The following is a 21033-nucleotide window of genomic DNA, read 5'->3' on the forward strand; positions in this document are numbered from 1 at the left end:
CTGCAGCTAATAAATATGAAAAACATATAATTTGATTCTGGACCATTTACTGTCCTTAGGAACTTGAGAATCACTTGTAGACTAGCGATTTTTGAATCACTAGTAGACTAGTAACTTTTTTGAAGTTAAATCTAATATAAAAAGCTATTACATAAAGCAGATAAAAATACAGCTGTGTATCAAGGGCTAACTTGGACTCTGTAGCCCTTCCCTGCCTCTGTCTCTATCATCTCCTCCAAAGCCACTTCAAATTAATGAGCAATCTAAATAAAAGCAGCGTACTTGCTCGCACATTTTTTTTTGAAGTATAGATGATTTACAATATTGTGTTCAAGTGTACAGCATAGTGATTCGTGTTTTAGGGGTGTTGTTTGTTTGTTTGCAGCTTATATTCCATTATAGGTTATCATAAGATATTGAATATACTGCACGTACATATTTGTCTGGTCCCCTAGTACTCTCTTCTAAAAAGATTGCTGCCTCTTAAGCCCTCTCTTGAAGACATTTTAGAGCCACCAGTGAGAAAGCAGAACTGCTCTAGTTGGAACAGAGATAATGCCAGGAACCCTTCCTACTCAGCCACCCATCAGTTCTGATTCCCTCCTCCTATCTCCCCACAGAAAGGTCTTGAAATCGCTATACTATAGAATACTAGAGCTTCTCAAAGCGCAGTTTGAAAGGTATTGTTAATTCCTAAGGGTATTGATCTACTGTGTTGCTGCTGTCTATAAGAGCAATGAAATAATGAGGACTCTGAGGTAGATGTAATGGAAATAAAATACTAATAGAGTATTTTCTAAAACCACTGGTTTGTTAGTACCTACTATATTATATACAGTTTTGGTAGCTATACCTCAAGGATGACAAAATATTACTGGAAAGTGGCAGCTAAAATAATTAAGGTGTTGAAAAGAGATGAGGTCTTACTAAAAACATTATAATTATTTAGTCTGAACATACAGAGGCATGTGAAAAAGATTGATGTCTCAAATATCGTATATGGATTGATGAACACAAATTTATTTGACAAATATTAGTATATTTGACTTGAAGGTGCCCAAAACTTGGAAGCACTAAATCAAGAAATAAAAGGAATCCTTCCTACCTTACACAGCAAGTACTCAATTCATGGAAAACAGTTATCCCAAAAACTACAATATAGGCTGAATTCAAACACAGAAAGTTATTTAAAGTTGTAAATGCACTCTGTTAAGGAAACCTAGGATGATTTGGAATATAGAATCTTAGAGCAAGAAGGCATCTTAGAGAATATTTAATGTAACTTCTTTAGTTTACAAAGAAACTGAATCCAGAGAGATCAAGTCATTTGCCCAAGGTTGCACAGAAAGTGATAAAGCAGGGGTAAAAGCTCAGATTTTCCTAATCTAGAGGCTTTTTATCTTAAGGCGCACAGCATATATTTTTAGTTTATGCAGGTAGGGGAATAGTAATAAAGTTTAATCTTCAAAATTATATTATGTGATAGGTACTATTATTGTCTACATTTTTAAATTGAGGAAATTAAGATGGAGTCTCAGAGAAGATAGGTGAACTGCCCAAGCAAGGTCTTACTTGCAGTGGCAGAGCTAAAGATGGACCTACCTCTCCTGATTTCAAAGCCCATACCTTTAAGTACTACATTGTGCCACAGTTTCCATACCCCTTCTAGCTGCATGACCTTGAATAAGTTACTTAACCTCTCTGGGCTGCCTGGTGTTGGGAGAACAAACCCACCAACAGATAATTTTCACATAATGTAAGAAATGCAAGATTGAAATAGCATTAGCTGCTGAGGAAATTTGGAAGAGTACAGAAAGAGATTTGTGGACACACTTGAATGACAATGTATAAAATTTGGCCTTGACCCTTAGGCATTCATTGTTAAAGTAGTAAAAGGAGTTGATGAGGTGTTTTAGGAAGATTAATCTGTGGTTCAGAGAGTACAAGAGTGGAGACCAGGAGATTGAGAGGTGTGAAATGATATGGACCCCAAGGATGGTGGCAGTGGGAAACAAAAGGAAGGGACAGACGTGAGAGATGCTGTGAAAGAACGCTTGGTAGAACTTAATAGTTAATTAGATATGGATGCAGAAAAGAGTTGATGATGACTGTTCATTAAAAGAATTATAGGTGTTAAACAGGAGAGCTTTTTTTTTCTTTTTTAGGAGAGCTTCTATAGGTTAAAAGTTTCTTGTATATCTTGTGATGCTTAATGGATTATTCTGCATGTAACTGATTTAATTAATGGCTTGTTGATTAGTTCATCTGCCCTACCTTCCTCATATTTGTGAAAAGAAAATGTACATGGAAGCCCTTTGAAATACACATTCTAGAGTTCATAATGTATCAGGTACTTTTCTAGGTACTGCAGGGACTAAATTAAAGAACAAGATAGGCCCTGCCTTCAAAGATCTCACAGTCTAGTAATCCTTACTTAATACTTTAGTTTCATAGCTTTTATTACTTTATAATATTCAAGTATTTTCACCATCCCTGAGTATGAGCATTTATGCTAAATCCTGTAATTCTCAGTGCAAGCAATATTGCTCCTAAGGGGATGAAGATTGGTTCTTGGGCGGGTGAAAAAAAAATCATACTGTTTTGTGTATAAAGCACAGATACAATATATAAACAGATATACAATATATCTGTGGTATTAAAAATTTCACTGGAGGGGGCTACTATGAAAAAAATGTCTAAAAAGGCTCTTTGGTGGTGGTGAGAGAATGATAATTTTTTTTAAAGGTCCAGAAACTGAGCTAAATATATTGCAATTACAGTTACCAAGGGCTTTTTAAAGGGGAGAGATCCCTTAATTCTTTCCTTTTTTTTTTTTTTTTTGCGGTACACGGGCCTCTCCCGTTGCGGAGCACAGGCTCGGGACGCGCAGGCCCAGCGGCCATGACTCACCGGCCCAGCCGCTCCGCGGCATGTGGGATCCTCCCGGACCGGGGCACGAACCCGTGTCCCCTGCATCGGCAGGCGGACTCTCAACCACTGTGCCACCAGGGAAGCCCCCATCCCTTAATTCTTTAGCCAACTAGTTAAAAATTCAAACTTTTGATAATTAAGATTTCTCCATGTATTTTACATATAGGTATATGTTGTTGGAGGCTATGATGGGCAAAACAGACTTAGCAGTGTAGAATGTTATGATTCCTTTTCAAATCGATGGACTGAAGTTGCCCCCCTTAAGGAAGCAGTGAGTTCTCCTGCCGTGACTAGCTGTATAGGCAAATTGTTTGTGATTGGTGGAGGACCTGATGATAATACTTGTTCTGATAAGGTAAGCCATGCTCTCTCTCTTTTTTTTTTTAAATAGAAATTACCAATGATATACACAAGAAGAGAAATATGGAAGGCCTATCAAGTAGGTAGTTTGGTCCCTTAGAGTGAGGGGGCTTTTAAAAATTGTCTGGTACTTTATACTTAGGGAGGAAAACATTGAGTTTCAAGTTACTAAAGTGAGATCATAAAGTGAGATCATAACATATCCAACAATTTTCTGTTAAAAGTGTGATCCAGTTTTTTTGAGATGAAACTGATCTCAGCATTATACTATAAACCATTTTAAAACTTTTTACTGGTATAGTTTACAAAATCAAAAAATTATTCACATAAAACAATTGGGAAGTGAATTAGCAAAGGGTAAGATACTGTACTGCTTCCAACTGGGTCATTTTCTGCATACTTTGAAAATATTCTTAGAACAAAGAAAAGAAAACCTCTCTAATGTAAATATAGGATGGCTCAAAGCTGCTGCAGTTCATTGAATTCGTGAGACAAAAGAACATGTGCCATCCTGACATCTCAGAAAATACCCCGTTTATTCTGCAAACGTGTCTAATGCCTAATTCATTTAGCAATAGTTTACTGAACTTTGTCAATCAATAAATTCTTTTTCTAAATTAAATTTTAATATAATGTCAAATGTTACATATTTAGAATTCATTAATTCAGAATTTGTGATAATTCAAAGTATACTGAATTGAGGTTCGCTGGTGTTCTTCTGAAGAAAGGACTCCCTAAACATGTGAAGAAATTATATTCAAATTGAGGCATACTTATCCTATATAACAGAATTTATAAGACTGTTATTTTATTTTATTTTTTTTGAAGACTGTTATTTTTAATGGAAAAAAAAAAAGCAAACCTGCTAGCCATTCATCTTGGAAACGGTCTGTGTTTCTTACTCTATTCTGCTTGATAGTAATAAATTTGTATTTCTTTTGAGAATTTCATAATTCAGATATTTTACTCTCAAGCCAACCTCCCTTAATTCTGTGAATTAATGGGATTTTATTTTTAATCATGTTTCTGTATATTGGCAGACTATTTATTATGTAAATTTGCATTTTTGTTGAGAAATTTTAATTAAGTACTTCTATATATTATTAGGTTCAATCTTATGATCCAGAAACCAATTCTTGGCTACTTCGTGCAGCTATCCCAATTGCCAAGAGGTGTATAACAGCCGTATCCTTAAACAACCTGATATATGTTGCTGGTGGACTGACCAAGGCAATATACTGTTATGATCCCGTTGAAGATTACTGGATGCATGTACAGAATACATTCAGCCGACAGGTAATAACATAAAACAGTCCAAAAGAATAATCAATGTAGGAGAGACCAAGTACAGGACCAGTATGAATATACAGTAACTTTACTATTTATGTGTTTCATGTATGCTTGGATTATTTCCAAAAAAAAAAATTTTTTTTTAATAAATAAATTTATTTTTGTTTGCGTCGGGTCTTCGTTGCTGCCCACCGGGCTTTCTCTAGCGCGGAGAGCGGGGGCTAATCTTCGCTGCAGTGCGCGGGCTTCTCATTGCGGTGGCTTCTCCTGTTGTGGAGCGCGGGGTCTAGGCGCGCAGGCTTTAGTAGTCGTGGCACGCGGGCTCCAGAGTGCAGGCTCAGTAGTTGTGGCGCACGGGCTTAGTTGCTCTGCGTCACGTGCGATCTTCATGGACCAGGGCTCAAACCCATGTCCCCTGCATTGGCAGACGGTTTCTTAACCACTGAGCCACCAGGGAAGTCCCTCAAAAATTGTTTAAACTCCACATAAAGCATATGGTATTCTTGTTTTGAACTCCTTCCAAGGAATTTATTGAAATAACTTACTTTTGTTTTTAATTTTTTAATTAATTTTTATTGGAGTATGGTTGGTTTACAATGCAGTGTTAGCCTCCACTGCACAACAGAATGAATCAGCCATACACATACAGGTATCCCCTCCCTTTTGGACTTCCTTCCCTGAAATAACTTACTTTTTACCATCCCATGGTAAAGTAGGTATTGCTCTTGGGCTGTTGGGTTTTTTTCCCCTTAACCTTTTTGAGACTCCTACTCCAGTTCTTATCCCTCTCTCTAGCACATTTTTGAAAGAGAAGAAATTCTCTCAAACTGGTTTCTTTCCTTCTGCGGTTAGAAACTAGGTAATTTGTTGTTTTTGCTATAAAGAAAATGGCTGTACTTGGGTCTCTTTCATCCACACTGCACTTGTACCCTTATATGGCCTTTATCCCTGCCCCATAAAGGCCTTCCCTTGGCCTTTTGTTTCGTGGCTCTACCCTCTTTCCTTCCACCATCAAAATGCTTGATGGCTCTGATGCTGGAAATCTGGCTCTACCTGTACCACTCTAGAGAGATTGTACTCCCAAAGGTCATTAATAATCTCCTGAGTCTCATTCATGTTCTCTTGTTTTTTTCTACCCAACCCTTAAATATGGGTATTCCTTGAGCCTCTTTTCCCTGCCCTTTTTCCAGATTATACTCCGTTCCTGAGTGATCACATTTACTGCTCAGTACTGATGACTTCAAATCTTATTCTCCATTAAAGCCTCTCTCCTGTGCTCCAGACTCAAATTTCCAACTGCCTATTTGATGTTTTCCGTGGCATTCCAAGACTTTAAAACAGAATTCACCTTCTTCCCCAAGTTTACTTCTTCTGTTTCCAAAGAACCTAGTGAATGGAAAAACTCTGTTTCTCCCTGACAGCACTTCTGACACCAGGTATGTGGGTTTATTCCCACACCAACCGATCTCTGTCTTCAGCTGGTGTCTTACAATTCAATTCAGTTCTGACATGACCTGAAATTTGCTTCAGGTTCCACAGGTTAAGGACTCAGTCCCGCAAGACTGCCACCACTTCACATGCCAGTCACAAGTCTCAGGTTTTCACCAGTACTTCTGACAAATCAGCTATAAATCAAGGTTTCCACAGCCCCCCCGCCTTGGGTTCAGTAATAATGCTCAGGAAAACACTTACTTATGTTTACAGGTTTGTTATATGATAAAGTATATTATAAAGGACATAGATGAACAGCCAGATAAAGAAGTACCTAAGGCCAGGTCTGGAAGGGTCCTAAGCAGGGAACCTTCTGTCCTCATGGATTTGAGGTACACCACCCTCCTGGGACATAGATGCATTTACCAGCCTAGAAGCTCTCCAAATCCTATACTTTTGGGATTTTTATGGAGACTTTATCATGTAGACATGATCAGTTATAATTCAGTTTCCAGCCCTGCTCCCCTCTCCAGAAAAGGGAGGGTGGGGTGAAACTTACAAGTTTCTAATTATGGCTTGGTTTCTCTGGTGACCAACCCCCATCTAGGAGCCCAGCAACAGTCCCTCCTTGGAACAAAAGACACTCCCATCAACCAGGAAATTGCAAGGGATTTAGGAGCTCTGTGTCAGGAACTGGGGGCAGAGGCTGATATGTATTTTCTATTATTTCACACTTAGAAACTTAATTTTTAAAATTTTTCTTGATTTCTCTTAAATTGAATCAATCCATCGTATCAGTTCTGCGTCCTCAAGAGTTTCTCCTATTCTTTTCCATTCCTGTGGTTCTTGCTTTTGTTCAGGTTCTCATCAGTTCTTACCTAAACTAAAACAGTATTTTCTAAGTAGTGTTCCTTTCTCTAATGTCTTGCTTTTCTAACCCATTTTACCACCAGTTATTTTTCAGCAAATCAAATTATGTCTCTTCTCTGGAAATGTACTGAATAAAATCTAAAAGTTTTCCCACTTCATTCTAGGTCTCCTGTTGTCTGACCTCTTCTTGCCTTTTAGCTTCACTTTCTTCACCTTTACCCAAATTACATTAAGTATCTGTTGCTTGCATTTGCTATCCAGATGGTATGTGTTCTTGCCTTGATTCATGTTGTCCTCTTAGCCTTTAATGCCTTTTCTACCTTCTCTATTTGTAATTCTACTCATCTTTCAAGTACCACTTCACAGTTACAACAAACTGAGGTTGCCCTGTTCAGAATTAATCTCTTGTTTTTCTGATCTGTCACTACACTTAACACCTCTATAATGCAAGTGATAAATTTCCTTATAGTTATAAATGTTCATTTCTATACTGGAATTCAGTCTTCTTAAGGATACTGTGTTTTCTAACTCATCTCATGTATCTTGCATTGATTGATTGGTGCTCGGTAAAATTTTTTTTTTTTTTAATTTTTTTTTGGCTGCATTGGGTCTTCACTGCTGTGCTCGGGCTTTCTCTAGTTGTGGAGAGCAGGGGCCAGTCTTTGTTGCGGTGTGCGGGCTTCTCATCGTGGTGGCTTCTCCTGTTGCAGAGCACAGGCTCTAGGCACACGGGCTTCAGTAGTTGTGGCATGTGAGCTCAGTAGTTGTGGCTCACAGGCTCTAGAGCACAGGCTCAGTAGTTGTGGCGCACGGGCTTAGTTGCTCCCCGGCATGTGGGATCCTCCCGGACCAGGGCTTGAACCCATATCCCCTACAGTGACAGGCGGATTCTTAACCACTGCGCCACCAGGGAAGTCCTGCCTACCCTTTTAATACTAATCAAATGAAAAATGATAAATCAACTGTAATTTCATGGTAGACAGCTATTTGAGTCAAAGGTTGTGGTGTTTTTAAATGCTTAGAATGTTGAATGACAAAAAAAGAACTGAAAAAATGAGCTTTTTTTTCCCAGTCCTAATGGACCCAGCCTTTTTCTCTGTTTTTACCTCGCCATTTCCATGCCTTTTGACTTTGCATAATTCCTAAATTCCACAACTTGCTATTTTAAACATATTTTGCTTTTTAACTTTCATCAGGAACTTTTTTTTTTTTACTGACGAAGATTTTTTTTTTTACCCTTCTTCAGCGGATTAGGTATTTAAAATGTCGTTAAAGTTTAGAATAATAATTGAAAAGAAATCTGATTCTTTTTCTTTATTGGCGTTTTAACATTTAAGCATTAAGCATTATAAAAAATAATAATTAAGGAGAGGGGTATATTTTACAATATTAAGATTGTGTTTCATTTAAGTCATGAAAAATAACATTAAAACTTCATGTATTGATGAATTATTTTTCTTACTAGCTGCCATTACCCTTGAGACTCTCATAGAGTGAAATAAACTACTATGCAAGTAATTTCCTGATATGAATGAATATCTGTTCTGAAGGTTGCTTGCTTCATTTAATTCTGAGCACTATTTATGAAATGATGTTAATAACAAGATAGATCCTATAATTATATAGTTTAAGAATCATCATCAAAGTGACTGTAAAGTTCAATAGTGCAAGCCAGCTTGTACTTGAAAACTAAGGATGTTGTCTTTTATTGTGTTCAGAACTTTCAGAATTTATAGAAAGAGCTCATTGTGCTTTCGATGGAAAATGTTATAGTCTGGTACATAATTGGTACAATTCATGGGTGGTATTCTACATAAAAGTTTGTCATTCACTGATGATAATGGGTCCCAAGTCAATATATAATATATATATATATATATATATGGGCCCCAAGTCAATATATAATATATATATATTATATATAATATATATTATTATATATAATATATATTATATATAATATATAAACTCTAATGTAGACATTTTAAAATATTCACTAATTCTTCTAGACCCAAAGATACTATCCTCTATTATAGAAATCCACCAAGATTTAATTTTTTCTACAAGAGTGAAATTTATATATAGCAAATCTGATCAAGTAAAAATGTTTATTGTACTCACTGGTAGAACCCATCTCATTGTTGGTTATGTGGAAACAGGATAATAATATACAATAACTTTCTGAATTAAAGTGAAATTTAAATGGAAGAATAATTGACCTGCAGCATAACCAGATTCATGCAATAGTGAGACAATTTTAGTATAATTTCTTTCTTTGAAGAATCACTCTTATCCTTGCAAGAGTATTTGTTTTATATAATAATTGTATTACTGACAGAGAAGAGTAAAATTTAGCTAAGAGTCTCATTGCATGGAAAGTTAACTATAAAATGTTATCTGGGGAGTTTCTGTGCCCCATCCAAGGCCCCTAATAACAGTGCTTCTTTAATTTGGTTATAACTCTCATTCATTCTTTCAACTTGTGGGTAATCCCCTATAATGAATAATGTTCCTACCCTTTGATCATGTAATAGCCACTTTCTATAATAAAGGACCTTCCTGTAATAGGAGAAGCAAGTCTTCAAGGATGTTTTCATTCAACTACCATTAAGTTAACTAAAACCCTTCTCTCAGTCCACCACCCCCACTTCACCTCCCATATCTTGACCCCAATTAGTGACATGTATTCTATCTTAACACTCCCTTCACCCATGCAAATTTACCTAGTATTCACACATAGGAGTTGGGCAAAAGGGAGCTTATTATTTCATGTCTCCTTTTTTGACTTGTTAAAGCATGTCTTATTTTACTTTTCAGTTTGCTGCCAAATCCCTTACTGTCAACAGTTAATTTTTTTTTTTTTAATTTGGTTGAACAGGAAAACTGTGGTATGTCTGTATGTAATGGTAAAATATATATCCTGGGTGGAAGACGGGAAAATGGAGAAGCCACAGACACTATTCTCTGTTATGATCCTGCAACAAGTATCATCACAGGGGTAGCTGCAATGCCCAGGCCAGTGTCCTATCATGGATGTGTGACTATTCATAGATACAATGAGAAATGCTTTAAGCTCTAAAACCAGGATACCTCACCCAAGAAGCCACAGCAATCCAAGATGAGAGGTTTTAAAAACTCCAGAGTGGGAACTTGACATATCTCCTTTTTGCAATATGCACAGAAAAGTAAAAATAATAATTGTCATGCCTTTCTTCCCAAAATATCAATCTTTCAAACTGTAATAAAGGCTTTTCTGTAATTGGGAAAAAAAAATTTGTTGTTGTTGAAGGTAATAGTGGTCTTTGCTTGGGCTTTGAGAGTGTACCTTTGTGAGTATTTGTAAGAAACCTATGTGGAGTAGGAAATAATGTCTGCCTGCATACCTTTTAGGAATTTGTGATGGTTTCTTCATTTATGTATGTTTATCTGCAAGACTGTATATTCCTTACTTTGTCACATATGTGTGTGTGTGTGTGTGTATATATATATATGTATGTGTGTATATATATATATATATACACACATACATATATATATATAAAATTGCATGGCAAGTTTTCATTTAGTTTGACTCATATAATGCTTAGAATACTTAGAATCATTCTAAGGTAGAAAAACCAGTTTTAAAAATCTTTGTCACTAAAAAATACATCCAAGTTGATTAATTTTATTGTGGGTTTTTTTCTGTAATTGATAAAAGTGTAATGATGACAATCTGAGTATCATAAAATACTGAATTATTATGACTTCATTCTTAGAATTATTTTCTTATATTAAAGGTATTTTGGGGGGAGGAGATACAAAAGCAAGTGCCCTTAAAATGGAGATTAAAATTACATGTTAGTTCCTAAGAAAAAATCATCTAAGACCATTGAAGGGAAAATGACCCACTGTGGCTCTCAAAAGTATTTATATATCATCTCTAAATCCTCTAAGGGATGCGCCTTTTCTTGAACATGGCAGAAGAGTTGAAATCCACTTTGCAATATTATCTTGTGAAAAACAGGGACAGATTTTCTCCGTAGCCCAGTAGGGTTTGACCTCATTACTATGGTGCTTTGGGTGAGGACCTCTTCCTGGTTATCCTACTTTCTTGTGAACAGCTAAAAATCCTGGGAGTCTCTACTGTTAAGCTGCCCTTAAAGGATAAAGCAGGGACCACCTGTCTCAGTGGGTCCATATTTCTTTTAAAATTAGCTATCTGAAGAAACTAACAGCAGTAGTTGCAGTCTTCTAAGATAAATCTTTCATTTGGTACCCATTGTGTAAAATAGTGATCAATATTCTCAAGCTTCTCTACATCAAATTGCCTTTGTCTAGATGTTTCAACTCCAGTTTATAAAGCTTACTGGTTTTCAGAGAAGAGTGTAAAACTTTTTCTAAGGCAAATGAAATGGCAGGAACTATAGTGTACGTGATTATTGATATTCCTGGGTGGACAGATATAATTTAGAACATTTTAGGGATGTTCAGGTAGCCTGCTATATTTCGACTTCCCCAGGCACTATTGTTGTCTCACATCATAATTATATATTTGCCATAGGAGAAATGATGCAAATATGTGATTATAGTGTCACCAGATTTCTGTTAAAAACAAGGTAGTAATCAAAAACCTAACATTGATAAACTACTCTTTCTTTCTCATTTTAGAATGATGCAAAGATTTGAAATAAACCTATACAGAGTCAACTTTTAATGCCTAGCTGGAGTCTGAATTCTGAGGAAAACTCTAAAACACTTAACAAATCTTTAAGGAATTTTTATTTTTCAGATCATAATTTGAAATGATGTATGCCTTTTTGTGATAATTATCAGAGCAATTCAGAAACCACTTTTCTACCATTTTAGTTGAAAGACAGTAGTAGATACAATTGGGATACTTGTTTTAATTTTAGAGTAAACTTCTACTTCTGCATCATACCTTTTGTAGATAATGGAACCTATTTAGTTCAGAAATTCTCTGTGGTATATGAGAAAAGTGTTTTGTAAATGCTGAGAATTATACAAATGATACTTGTTATTTTCATGTGTATTTGTAAGATCATGCCCATCCATAAATAGACACTTCACACAAAGAAGACTTTCTCAACATAACCTGTATTTTAGTACTTTCGTCTATTATAAAAGTATTAACTATTTACTTGTATTTTGTTATACATTTATTTTTAATGTTCAGGTGTCTGTTGTAGTAAATTGGAAATCCTATAAAACAGAATTTGTTTAAACATGGACCTCATGCCAATATTGCTTAATTTTTTTCTCTACATAATTTAAAACTACATAAATTAAGTAGCCACCAAGAACTTAGTTTGAATCCTATGAAATTAAAGTAACAATTTTTAAAGTTACCCAACTGATACTTTAATTTTCTTAAATTATTTATTTTCATTTACTGATTTTTGATAAATAATGATGTTAGCATTGATAAAGTAATAAAGAATTTTAGGGTATAATTAGTATATCAAAAGAGATTTATCAACCAAAATGGTATCAGATTATATTCATGCTCTCATCACATAGTTGACATATTTTCTTTTGGTGGGTGATGCTCGTATAAGCCTTTGGGTTAGTGTGTATGTATATATTCAATACATGTGTGTATATATGTAGATAGATGGTATGCTCATCTACACACATACATACAGACATCAAGAATTTTATCAGTTTCTGATCAGAAAAAGGCACATAAAGTAAAAATTAGTTGATCTTATTAAATTCAATTCCAGAAGTATATTTTTTTAATTTGGGCATTTCTAGAATACTTTGTTACATATGAAAGTACATGATGAATATTAGTATGATGACTCATATACAGTCAGAATCTATATAATGCATACAGTTTTACCAGATCAGAAAACAAATTGACGGGAGATACAAGTTTGCTAAACCTAGCCATTGATATACCTCAGTGGGGAAGGAATTCAAAAGTATTTTTTGTGGGTCAACAGAAATGTACAGTTTTTTCTCCATGAACTTTAATCATTTTTCATGTGTTCCTATATGTGAATGAGCTATAAAGTGGTCTAGTTTTTACAACAAAAAGGCCTTCTTCCTTTTCTACTCTAATCTTCCCACTGACTTTACTGCACAGGTATGAAATGGTAGCCTATTGTATCTTCAGTAACCTTTTTTTTTCCCCTAGATGACTGAAATATAGGTATTTACTCCATTTAAACCAGGTGTTAACAAAAAAATGATGTAAATACTCAGGGAGGGTATTAACTTGTCATTTTTGCCTAATTGGAGTGTTTAAAGTGCCATATCTAAGTAACTTGCAGTTCATGATTCTAGAGTAAATTCAGTTTGGTAAAGGGGCTTCACACATGGCGGTGGTTAAACATTCATTTTTTTTATATTTAGAAAGATGAAAATGTTTTGTGGACTGATACATTTTCTCTTAGTGAATATGAATTGTTTATGTATCTCTACTGTCATACCCTTTTGAAATGAAACTCAGGAAAATATAAAGGTTCAATTATACTACTTTTGTCAGTGTACAAACCAGGTGTATTTTTTTTTCCTGTTGTGTGGATATGGCAATAGATTTTTTAAAAAGAAATGCTGTGAGAACCCATACATGAAAAGAGAGGGTTGAATCATCAGTGTGTGCCTTTTGTTTCTTGAGATTTATATGTGGAAAAGATATCTTCTACTCCAGACTGTATTTTCAAAGAGAAGAGATTGCTCTTTATGTGGTGCCAAGTGATAAGATAACGTCTCTTAAAGGCTTCCTGTGGACTGCCTTTATTTTCCTAAACTCAAAGACACCAGTTAACCTCAACATAATTTTGGCCTTTCTTAGAATTTCTTGTGCATTATATTGAAAACCAGGTTTATATCACCTCACCCCATTATTCCTTTTAGTTAAATAAATTCACCATACCAAGAAACCAGAATGGGGCAATTTGGTTGGCCTTTAAGGCAGTAGGTTTGACTAGCTAGTTATACTTACTGTCACATCTAATGCTAGTCATCAGAAACCACTTGACCAGGAGTGTGAATTGATAATTCCAGAGACAGTTTCAACATACTTCAGACTTTTTTTAAATGTTTTTTATGAGTGTTTTACATTTGTGTGATTGCCTTAGATATTAAATTTTTGTAGTGCTAAAGATCATCATTAAAAAATGTTTTGAATACCAGTAGTTATAACTTATTTTATGTATTGTCCCAAAGAAAAGAATTTGTTTTAATGTTTTCAAAATAACTGCATCTGAATTTGTTTATATGCCTTAAGTTCTCTAGTGCTATTTCAACTTTTCTTTCAATCTAAATAAAGCTTACCTTAGATAAGTTTCATACTTGTTTCCTATAGAGTGAATTTCCCTTCTTGAATTCTTTAATGAGCACCAGCCTTGTGGTTGCTTGAAAGAAAATGTTAAGAAAGGTTGTTGGGTGTTTGGAGTTTTATTATATTGGGGGGACTTTTTTTGTTTGATGCAAGGTGCTTTTTAAGATATTAAGAAAAACATCTATCTTAGGTTGATTAAACCCTTGTAAACATCATTTGCAATATCTGCATCTAAAGTCAAAAAAGTAAGTCTACTTATTTTTGTTTCATTCTTATGTACTGTTTTGTTTCTTTTGTTTTTCCTTCTACAGGCTCTTTCATTTATCTTTCCTGAAAAAGTTCTTAGTCTTTCTTTCTCCAACACCCCTCCCCATGGTTTCTTAATTTAAATCTTGTTGAGAGTTTCTGGAGCTATCTAAGACAACACGATTATAGAGTTGAACAAAAGCATAATGTGCTTTACAGCTTGTACAGACTTGTGGCAGCCAAGTGTCTTTTGCTTTCAGATGCTCCAGAGTCTTCACAGTGGGGGAAAAAAAAAAAACTTTGTATTTCTTTGTTTTCAATTTAGTTGCAGCACACTAATACTTATATGTCTTGTTTAAATATACTTTGTGCATAGTTGTCTTTAATTTTTAAAAAGTTCTATCTAATAAAAAATGTCTTTTAACCATTATTACTTGACTATGGTTGTATTAAATTTTATTTACCAAAAGCTCGTTGTTTTGTCTTACCTTAAATATATTCAAGTGGTTGTTTGAAAAAGGAGTGGGGGAAATTACAAGTTAATATATGTATTTACTAGTGTGTTCACAAAGTAACTAGAAGGCTAAACAAAAAGCTAAAAACATTGGTGTGTATGAGGAATTGGTGGCTTAGGGACAAGTAAAAAGGCAATTTCACTGCATACTCCTATAGAATTGTGTGTAATTTATATAAATATGCACATAATCAGTTTTTTAGTGTGAACCACATGTAAGTGTTACTATTCAGAATTTTTTTATTATGATTTTAATTTTTAATTATGAAAGTGATCCATAACATTTGCACTGTAGTGTTCTTTTGATTTGGCTCTCAAAAATACCCTTATAGTAATATCTAGAGTAAAGAACTTAAGAAATTTTATTGCAGGTGTCGAAGAGGGCACATTATTTACTGCAGAGGCAATGTCTGATTTTACATTAGCAAAAGTAAAATCTTGAAAAGATATGTTACAGAAGTGTAAGCAGGGGCTTCCCTGGTGGCGCAGTGGTTGAGAGTCCGCCTGCCGATGCAGGGGACGCGGATTCGTGCCCCGGTCCGGGAAGATCCCACATGCCGCGGAGCGGCTGGGCCCGTGAGCCATGGCTGCTGAGCCTGTGCGTCCAGAGCCTGTGCTCCGCAACGGGAGAGGCCACAACAGTGAGAGGCCCACGTACCGCAAAAAAAAAAAAAAAAAAGAAGAAGAAGTGCAAGCAATGCTTTAGCTTGTTATGCTTAGTTTTTATATTGTGCCATCAAAATAAAATGGCAAGTTAGAATGTGTCTTAAGTAATAAATGTTAAAGCTGTTTTCATTTCACTTAATTCCTCTGTAGCCACACCTGGAAAGTGGATAGGCTTCATCGGCTCTGATTCCAACCTGTGCTCTGCCATAAAGCCGTTTCACCTCTCTGAGCCATACTTTGCTTATTCTAGGAAATGCAGTCGTAATACTCACTTTACAGGCTTGTTGGATAATGGGATGTATGTTGAAGAGTGAACAGAGTTCTGGCACAGAAGAGGAGAATATAAATGTTGATTCCTTTTCTATGCATTTTGTCTTCAGGACAAAAATGCAGTATGCAAAGTCAGGGAAGGAGTTGAAAGAATTAAAAGCATTTGTTAGCTTATAATTGGAAAACCATGAGCAATGGGTAGAGAATAGAAGCCTCATATAATTTAAATTTTCTCTTCAAAAAATAACCTGTGCTCTTAACAGAATGAGGGGGAAAAATGGGCTAAACCTGCCTTCTGCCTCTCTGCTATTCATTAACTGTTAATGGAGACTGAGAAAATCAAAAGGCATGATTTCCTCCTAATTATGTTGGGGTCTTTTATATTTTTTATATGATGTTTTGACATCTTTGGCGGACCTTGCTGGCTGGGGAGAGACTGCTCCTCCCAGGACTGGCTAATTCCTAGAGGCAGTAAACAGCTTGTCAGTGAGCCCAGCTTTCATATATAAACCAACCAATCTCCTGTCCAAAACTCCAGCCGCCTCCTTAACTCTCACACACCAAACCAACATTTCCCGTGCCCTAAATCACCCTAGGGCCAGGTACCAGACTGCTAAGAACCACCCCTTGTGTCACCAAACCAGCTGGGATTATTCAAACTAGCCAACCCTAAACTGCTTACCCTGCTATGCCTTGACTTACCCATGGAAACCCCAGTAAAGGCTCTGTCCTATGCTTCCCCCTCATTTCTTTCTGCCTCCTGACTGACACTGGTGCTTCCCCTGTGGCCCTGTGTGACACACTGCGCCTCTTGTTTCTAGGAGAACTGTAACACTAAACTTTTCTTTCAATGGCACTGACTGCTCCGTGTTATCACCCAGTCACCTCTATAAATTAAGACTCATAAGTCACATGTTCATGTTTATGTTTGAATGGCATGTTCAGCACAGAGGTGCTTAATGTTTTAGTGAATAAAACCACCAATTCTGTTTTTTATACAAGAGGTTATATACCTTAAAACAGGATTTTTTTTTTTTTTTTTTTGCGATACGCGGTCCTCTCACTGTTGTGGCCTCTCCCGCTGCGGAGCACAGGCTCCGGACGCACAGGCTCAGCGGCCATGGCTCACGGGCCCAGCCGCTCCGCGGCATGTGGGATCTAACCGGACCGGGGCACGAACCCGTGTCCCCTGCATCGGCAGGCGGACTCTCAACCACTGCGCCACCAGGGAAGCCCCAAAACAGGATTTTTGAGTCATAGTTTGATAAACAATAATCAATGCATATGTAGTACAACCAAAGTGCCAATCGGTCCAAAGAGTCAAGGCTTTGAATACTCATATCTTTTTATTTAGAGAAAAACACGGTTGTGTGATAAAGGAGGAAAGAGGATTTTTAAAAGATCATATTTACTTTCTTAACACACTCCTACTGAGATGTGGTGGATGATACCAAAGATAGTAAGGCTTTATAGGAATTCAGTGTCTGCAGGTGAGTAAACAGAGGAGGTGAAACAAAACAGAAAGCAACACTCCAAGAAGCTTTCTAGCATGGTGTGACAGCTATGGAAATGGGCCTGACTAGCCTCCAACCACAGAGAGCATAATTGACCAAATAATGCCCCAGCTGCTGGCTTTGAAATCCATGTTGCATTTGTGCTGAGCCCACACACCTCCTACCAGCTGCTTTCAGCCAGTGACTTGTAACAGGAATACTAAGGCACACATGTTCCTTCTGATGGTGGATTTGGGCTCCAGGACTCCCCTTCTGCTTTGTGCAACCTTCATTAGACTACATGGCAATGTAAGATGCTTCTATCCAACCTTCTTTCCCTCTCCTTCACTTGCTTCTTTCCCTCTCCTTCACTTGCTTCTTTCCCTCTCCTTCACTTGCTCCTTCACTTGACAGAAAGCTGCTGGTGGGCAGGGCCTGTTTTATTAGATTAATTCCACTCTTACTCAGTGCTTGGCATCAACGGGAAGGAAGAGACCAAAGCCCAGTACTTGGCAGTGGTGCTTAATCAGGAATGGTAGTTCTTAACAGCTGAGAGGTTCATTCGTTTATGTATTCATTTATTTATTTGACAAAACACTGGCGTCCTTAATGTGGATCAGACAGAATGTTTCCTCTGGGATTACAGTAATGAATGTGACAGTTCCTGTTCTCAAAGTTTATAGAATGATGGGAGAAGCAGACATATGAATAGATAAATTCTACATATAGTATGATAGAGGAACTTACAGGATTCCAGGGACTGAGAACTGTGTAAATGGGAATAAAGAATCAGCACTCTCTAGAGTAAAGAGATTGTATGGTCTCTTCTTTCCGACTGCTGCCAAGAACTGGGTAAGATGCTATGGGATTAATAAGACAGGCCCTGCCCTCCAGAGCTTTCTGTCGAGTGAGGAAATACATAGCAATCAGGGAAGGGCTGCTTACTGACACATGGAAATAACATTACACTAATGTCCTAGTTTGTTGCATTTTCCACTTCTCAACTTGTGGTTTCCATATACCTACCATTCATAAAATTGTTTGTTAGCAAATTTTTACCTCTGACTCATAGTCTTTAATTTTGATTTCTGCCATTATCCTGGGTCATTTAAGCGTATAGGACCCATCCCTTTGCTCTAGCCTCACGTTGTTTTGACCTCTAGTCAACAGACCTTCACTCTCACTCACTCCCAAGTAACACAGAAGGCCATTCCTCGGATCATTTCATCACCCAGAATTATTTTTCCTATGAAACCTTAAACTCCAAAGCCTTTCTGTCTTTTGCCACAGCCTTCCTTTCCTTCCATCTCTCTCATTCTGTGATTTTCCTTGTGAGTTTATCTAGATCTCCAGTCTTCTAACACCTCTTCATGCAGGCCCCTGGGTTACCCATTATCCCTTTCCAGCCTGCACTCCATCATCACAATGTCATTCCAACACTCACCAGCACTCAAAATTTGCTCACCCTTTTGATCTCCCGTTCCACTTATTCTCCTACTGCCTCCATGTGTATCATCCCAGTGGTTGGCCCTTCTCTGCTCCTACTCCCAAGCTATTGAACACAGGTAGAGAAAATCAGCTAATTTATACCTCTAAAATTGTGTGATCTCCAACTTCAATTGGGCAAGATGCTCTTGGCAAGGCTTCAACTCACTCGCCACTCTCCTGGCGTACTCCACACTCTTCTCAGCAGTTGATCTTGCTTTCTCCTTCAGAGACTTAAAGGACATGAAGTAGAATCTCTCCTCCTATACTTCTTTCCTATCGTCTCTCTTCTTCAGGATTTAGGTGTCCCTCCTCCACCTGAACTCTGAATCCCACTCAACCAGCATCTTAGGGACTTCCCCCTACATCCTTCTCTGATTTTCAACCTCTCTATGAGCACATTCCCATAGCATTTTTTTTTTTTTTTTTTTGCGGTACGCGGGCCTCTCACTGTTGTGGCTTCTCCCGTTGCGGAGCACAGGCTCCGGACGCGCAGGCTCAGCGGCCACGGCTCACGGGCCCAGCCGCTCCGCGGCATGTGGGATCTTCCCAGACCGGGGCACGAACCCGCGTCCCCTGCATCGGCAGGCGGACTCTCAACCACTGCGCCACCAGGGAAGCCTCCCATAGCATTTAAACATACTCTAGCCTCTCCCATCTTTAAAATCCTTTCTGCAGCCCCAAGTTCCTTTCTGGCTAAACCCTGTTTTTTAAAAGTCTCTCCTTTGCTTCACTTCTTAATATACCGCAATCTGGCTCACATACTCACACCACTACAGAAATCACATTTGCCAAGAGCTCCAATTACATCTTTGTTGTTAAATTCTAAGTCCCTATCTTATTTAACAAATTTGATGCTCCTGATGACATTTTCCTATCTTGTCTATAGCCATACTTTTCCTTTTCCTTTTCCTTCTCTTTCATGGGCTCTTCCTCTGCCTCTGCCCTAAATCCTCAATCATCAGGCTTTCTTCTTACCCTGCAGATAATTATCCTGGGTAATTTTATCCACCACTATGGTCCCAGTTATGACTATATTTGATGGATCCTAAATCTAAATGTTCAGACAAGATACTTATATCCAAATGTCTTCTAGAAATTTCTGTATGAGTCCTCAATATGGGACTACTAGAACCTGAAACTCAAAAGCAGCTTTCTCCAAAAAGATTCATCTTGTATTTTCCTTTCTGGTTAATAGCAACAAAATTGACTGAAACCTAAGAGTAATTTTTCCCATTATTCAATCATGCATTCAAATATTGAGTACATACCTTGTGCCAGGAACTCTTCCTCTTTATATCTAAATCGATCTATCTATCTATCCATCCATCTTACTTTCCCTCCTCCCTACCAGTGCCTTAGTTCAGGCCTTCATTATCTCTATGGAAGAGCCTTCTAAGTGGTTTGCCTAAGATCAAAATTCCTTGTTGGCATGTGACTGAAACAACACTATCTGAATAGGAAATTTATTGGAAGGTAGCAGAGGCTCACAGAGTTCATGAGGCAGCCAAGTATCCTACCTAGAAAATAGGCATAAACTGGGGCAGCTCTAGAGAGCTATGAAGCAGGACACACACAATTATCTTTAAGCAAAAATAATCTGGATAGAACATCCCTACCCAGCCACCATGCTAATAAATTTATCTTTACCTCACTGACTCCTTGATTGAAATCTGCGGTGGAAACACTCAGCTGACACCAGTTCATGTACCTGACTGGCTGCTAAGGGCTAGTGGAGAGAGAGAGGGAGAGAGAAAGATCTGAATTCCTTAGGGAGAGGGAAGGTTTGTTTCTTGTCAAAATCAATACAATTTGGAATTCCCCAAATCTTGGGTGGGGTGGGGGAGAGAGGAGGAACGCTTCCTGGGCTTACCCATCTCTGTGCCTTGGTTTCCTTCTCCTGGAATGCCTGGCCTCCAGCTATCTCCCCTACATTCTCTGAAAGAGCTAGGATTCACTTCCTCAGGGGAGCTTCCGTGATCACCCTCTTCCCATCCTGTAACCAAGCAGAGCCCTATGGGGCCTTCCCAGAACAGGATCCCCTCCCTCATATCCTTGGCCTGCCTTTTGTCTATAGATAAACTTTAGTCAAAGAATAAATTTAATCAGAGAAGTGAGAAAATGCAGAAAGGAAAACAGTCAAGCAAGACAAAATAATAGTTGTAGCCGTTAAACAAAGTCAAGGA

At 37.4% G+C, this 21033-nt stretch overlaps 1 protein-coding gene across 6 annotated transcripts in view; it reads left to right on the plus strand.

Annotated features, from left to right (window-relative positions):
* KLHL24 (kelch like family member 24) overlaps positions 1-14888 on the plus strand; it is a 39726-nt gene extending 24838 nt beyond the window's left edge. For 5 of the 6 annotated variants that reach the window (XM_033855534.2, XM_019946289.3, XM_004313434.4 and 2 more), the window contains 3 exons: positions 3098-3286; positions 4399-4587; positions 9761-14888. In XM_033855534.2, coding sequence (XP_033711425.1) covers positions 3098-3286; positions 4399-4587; positions 9761-9961 — 579 coding nt within the window. In that variant the 3' untranslated portion in view covers positions 9962-14888. The remainder of the gene's footprint in view (positions 1-3097; positions 3287-4398; positions 4588-9760) is intronic. The other variant, XM_019946292.3, reaches the window with a different exon arrangement.
* The last annotated feature ends 6145 nt before the right edge of the window (positions 14889-21033 follow it).

This window comes from Tursiops truncatus, chromosome 4 (genome assembly GCF_011762595.2).
Source record: "Tursiops truncatus isolate mTurTru1 chromosome 4, mTurTru1.mat.Y, whole genome shotgun sequence".
NCBI lineage: Eukaryota > Metazoa > Chordata > Mammalia > Artiodactyla > Delphinidae > Tursiops > Tursiops truncatus.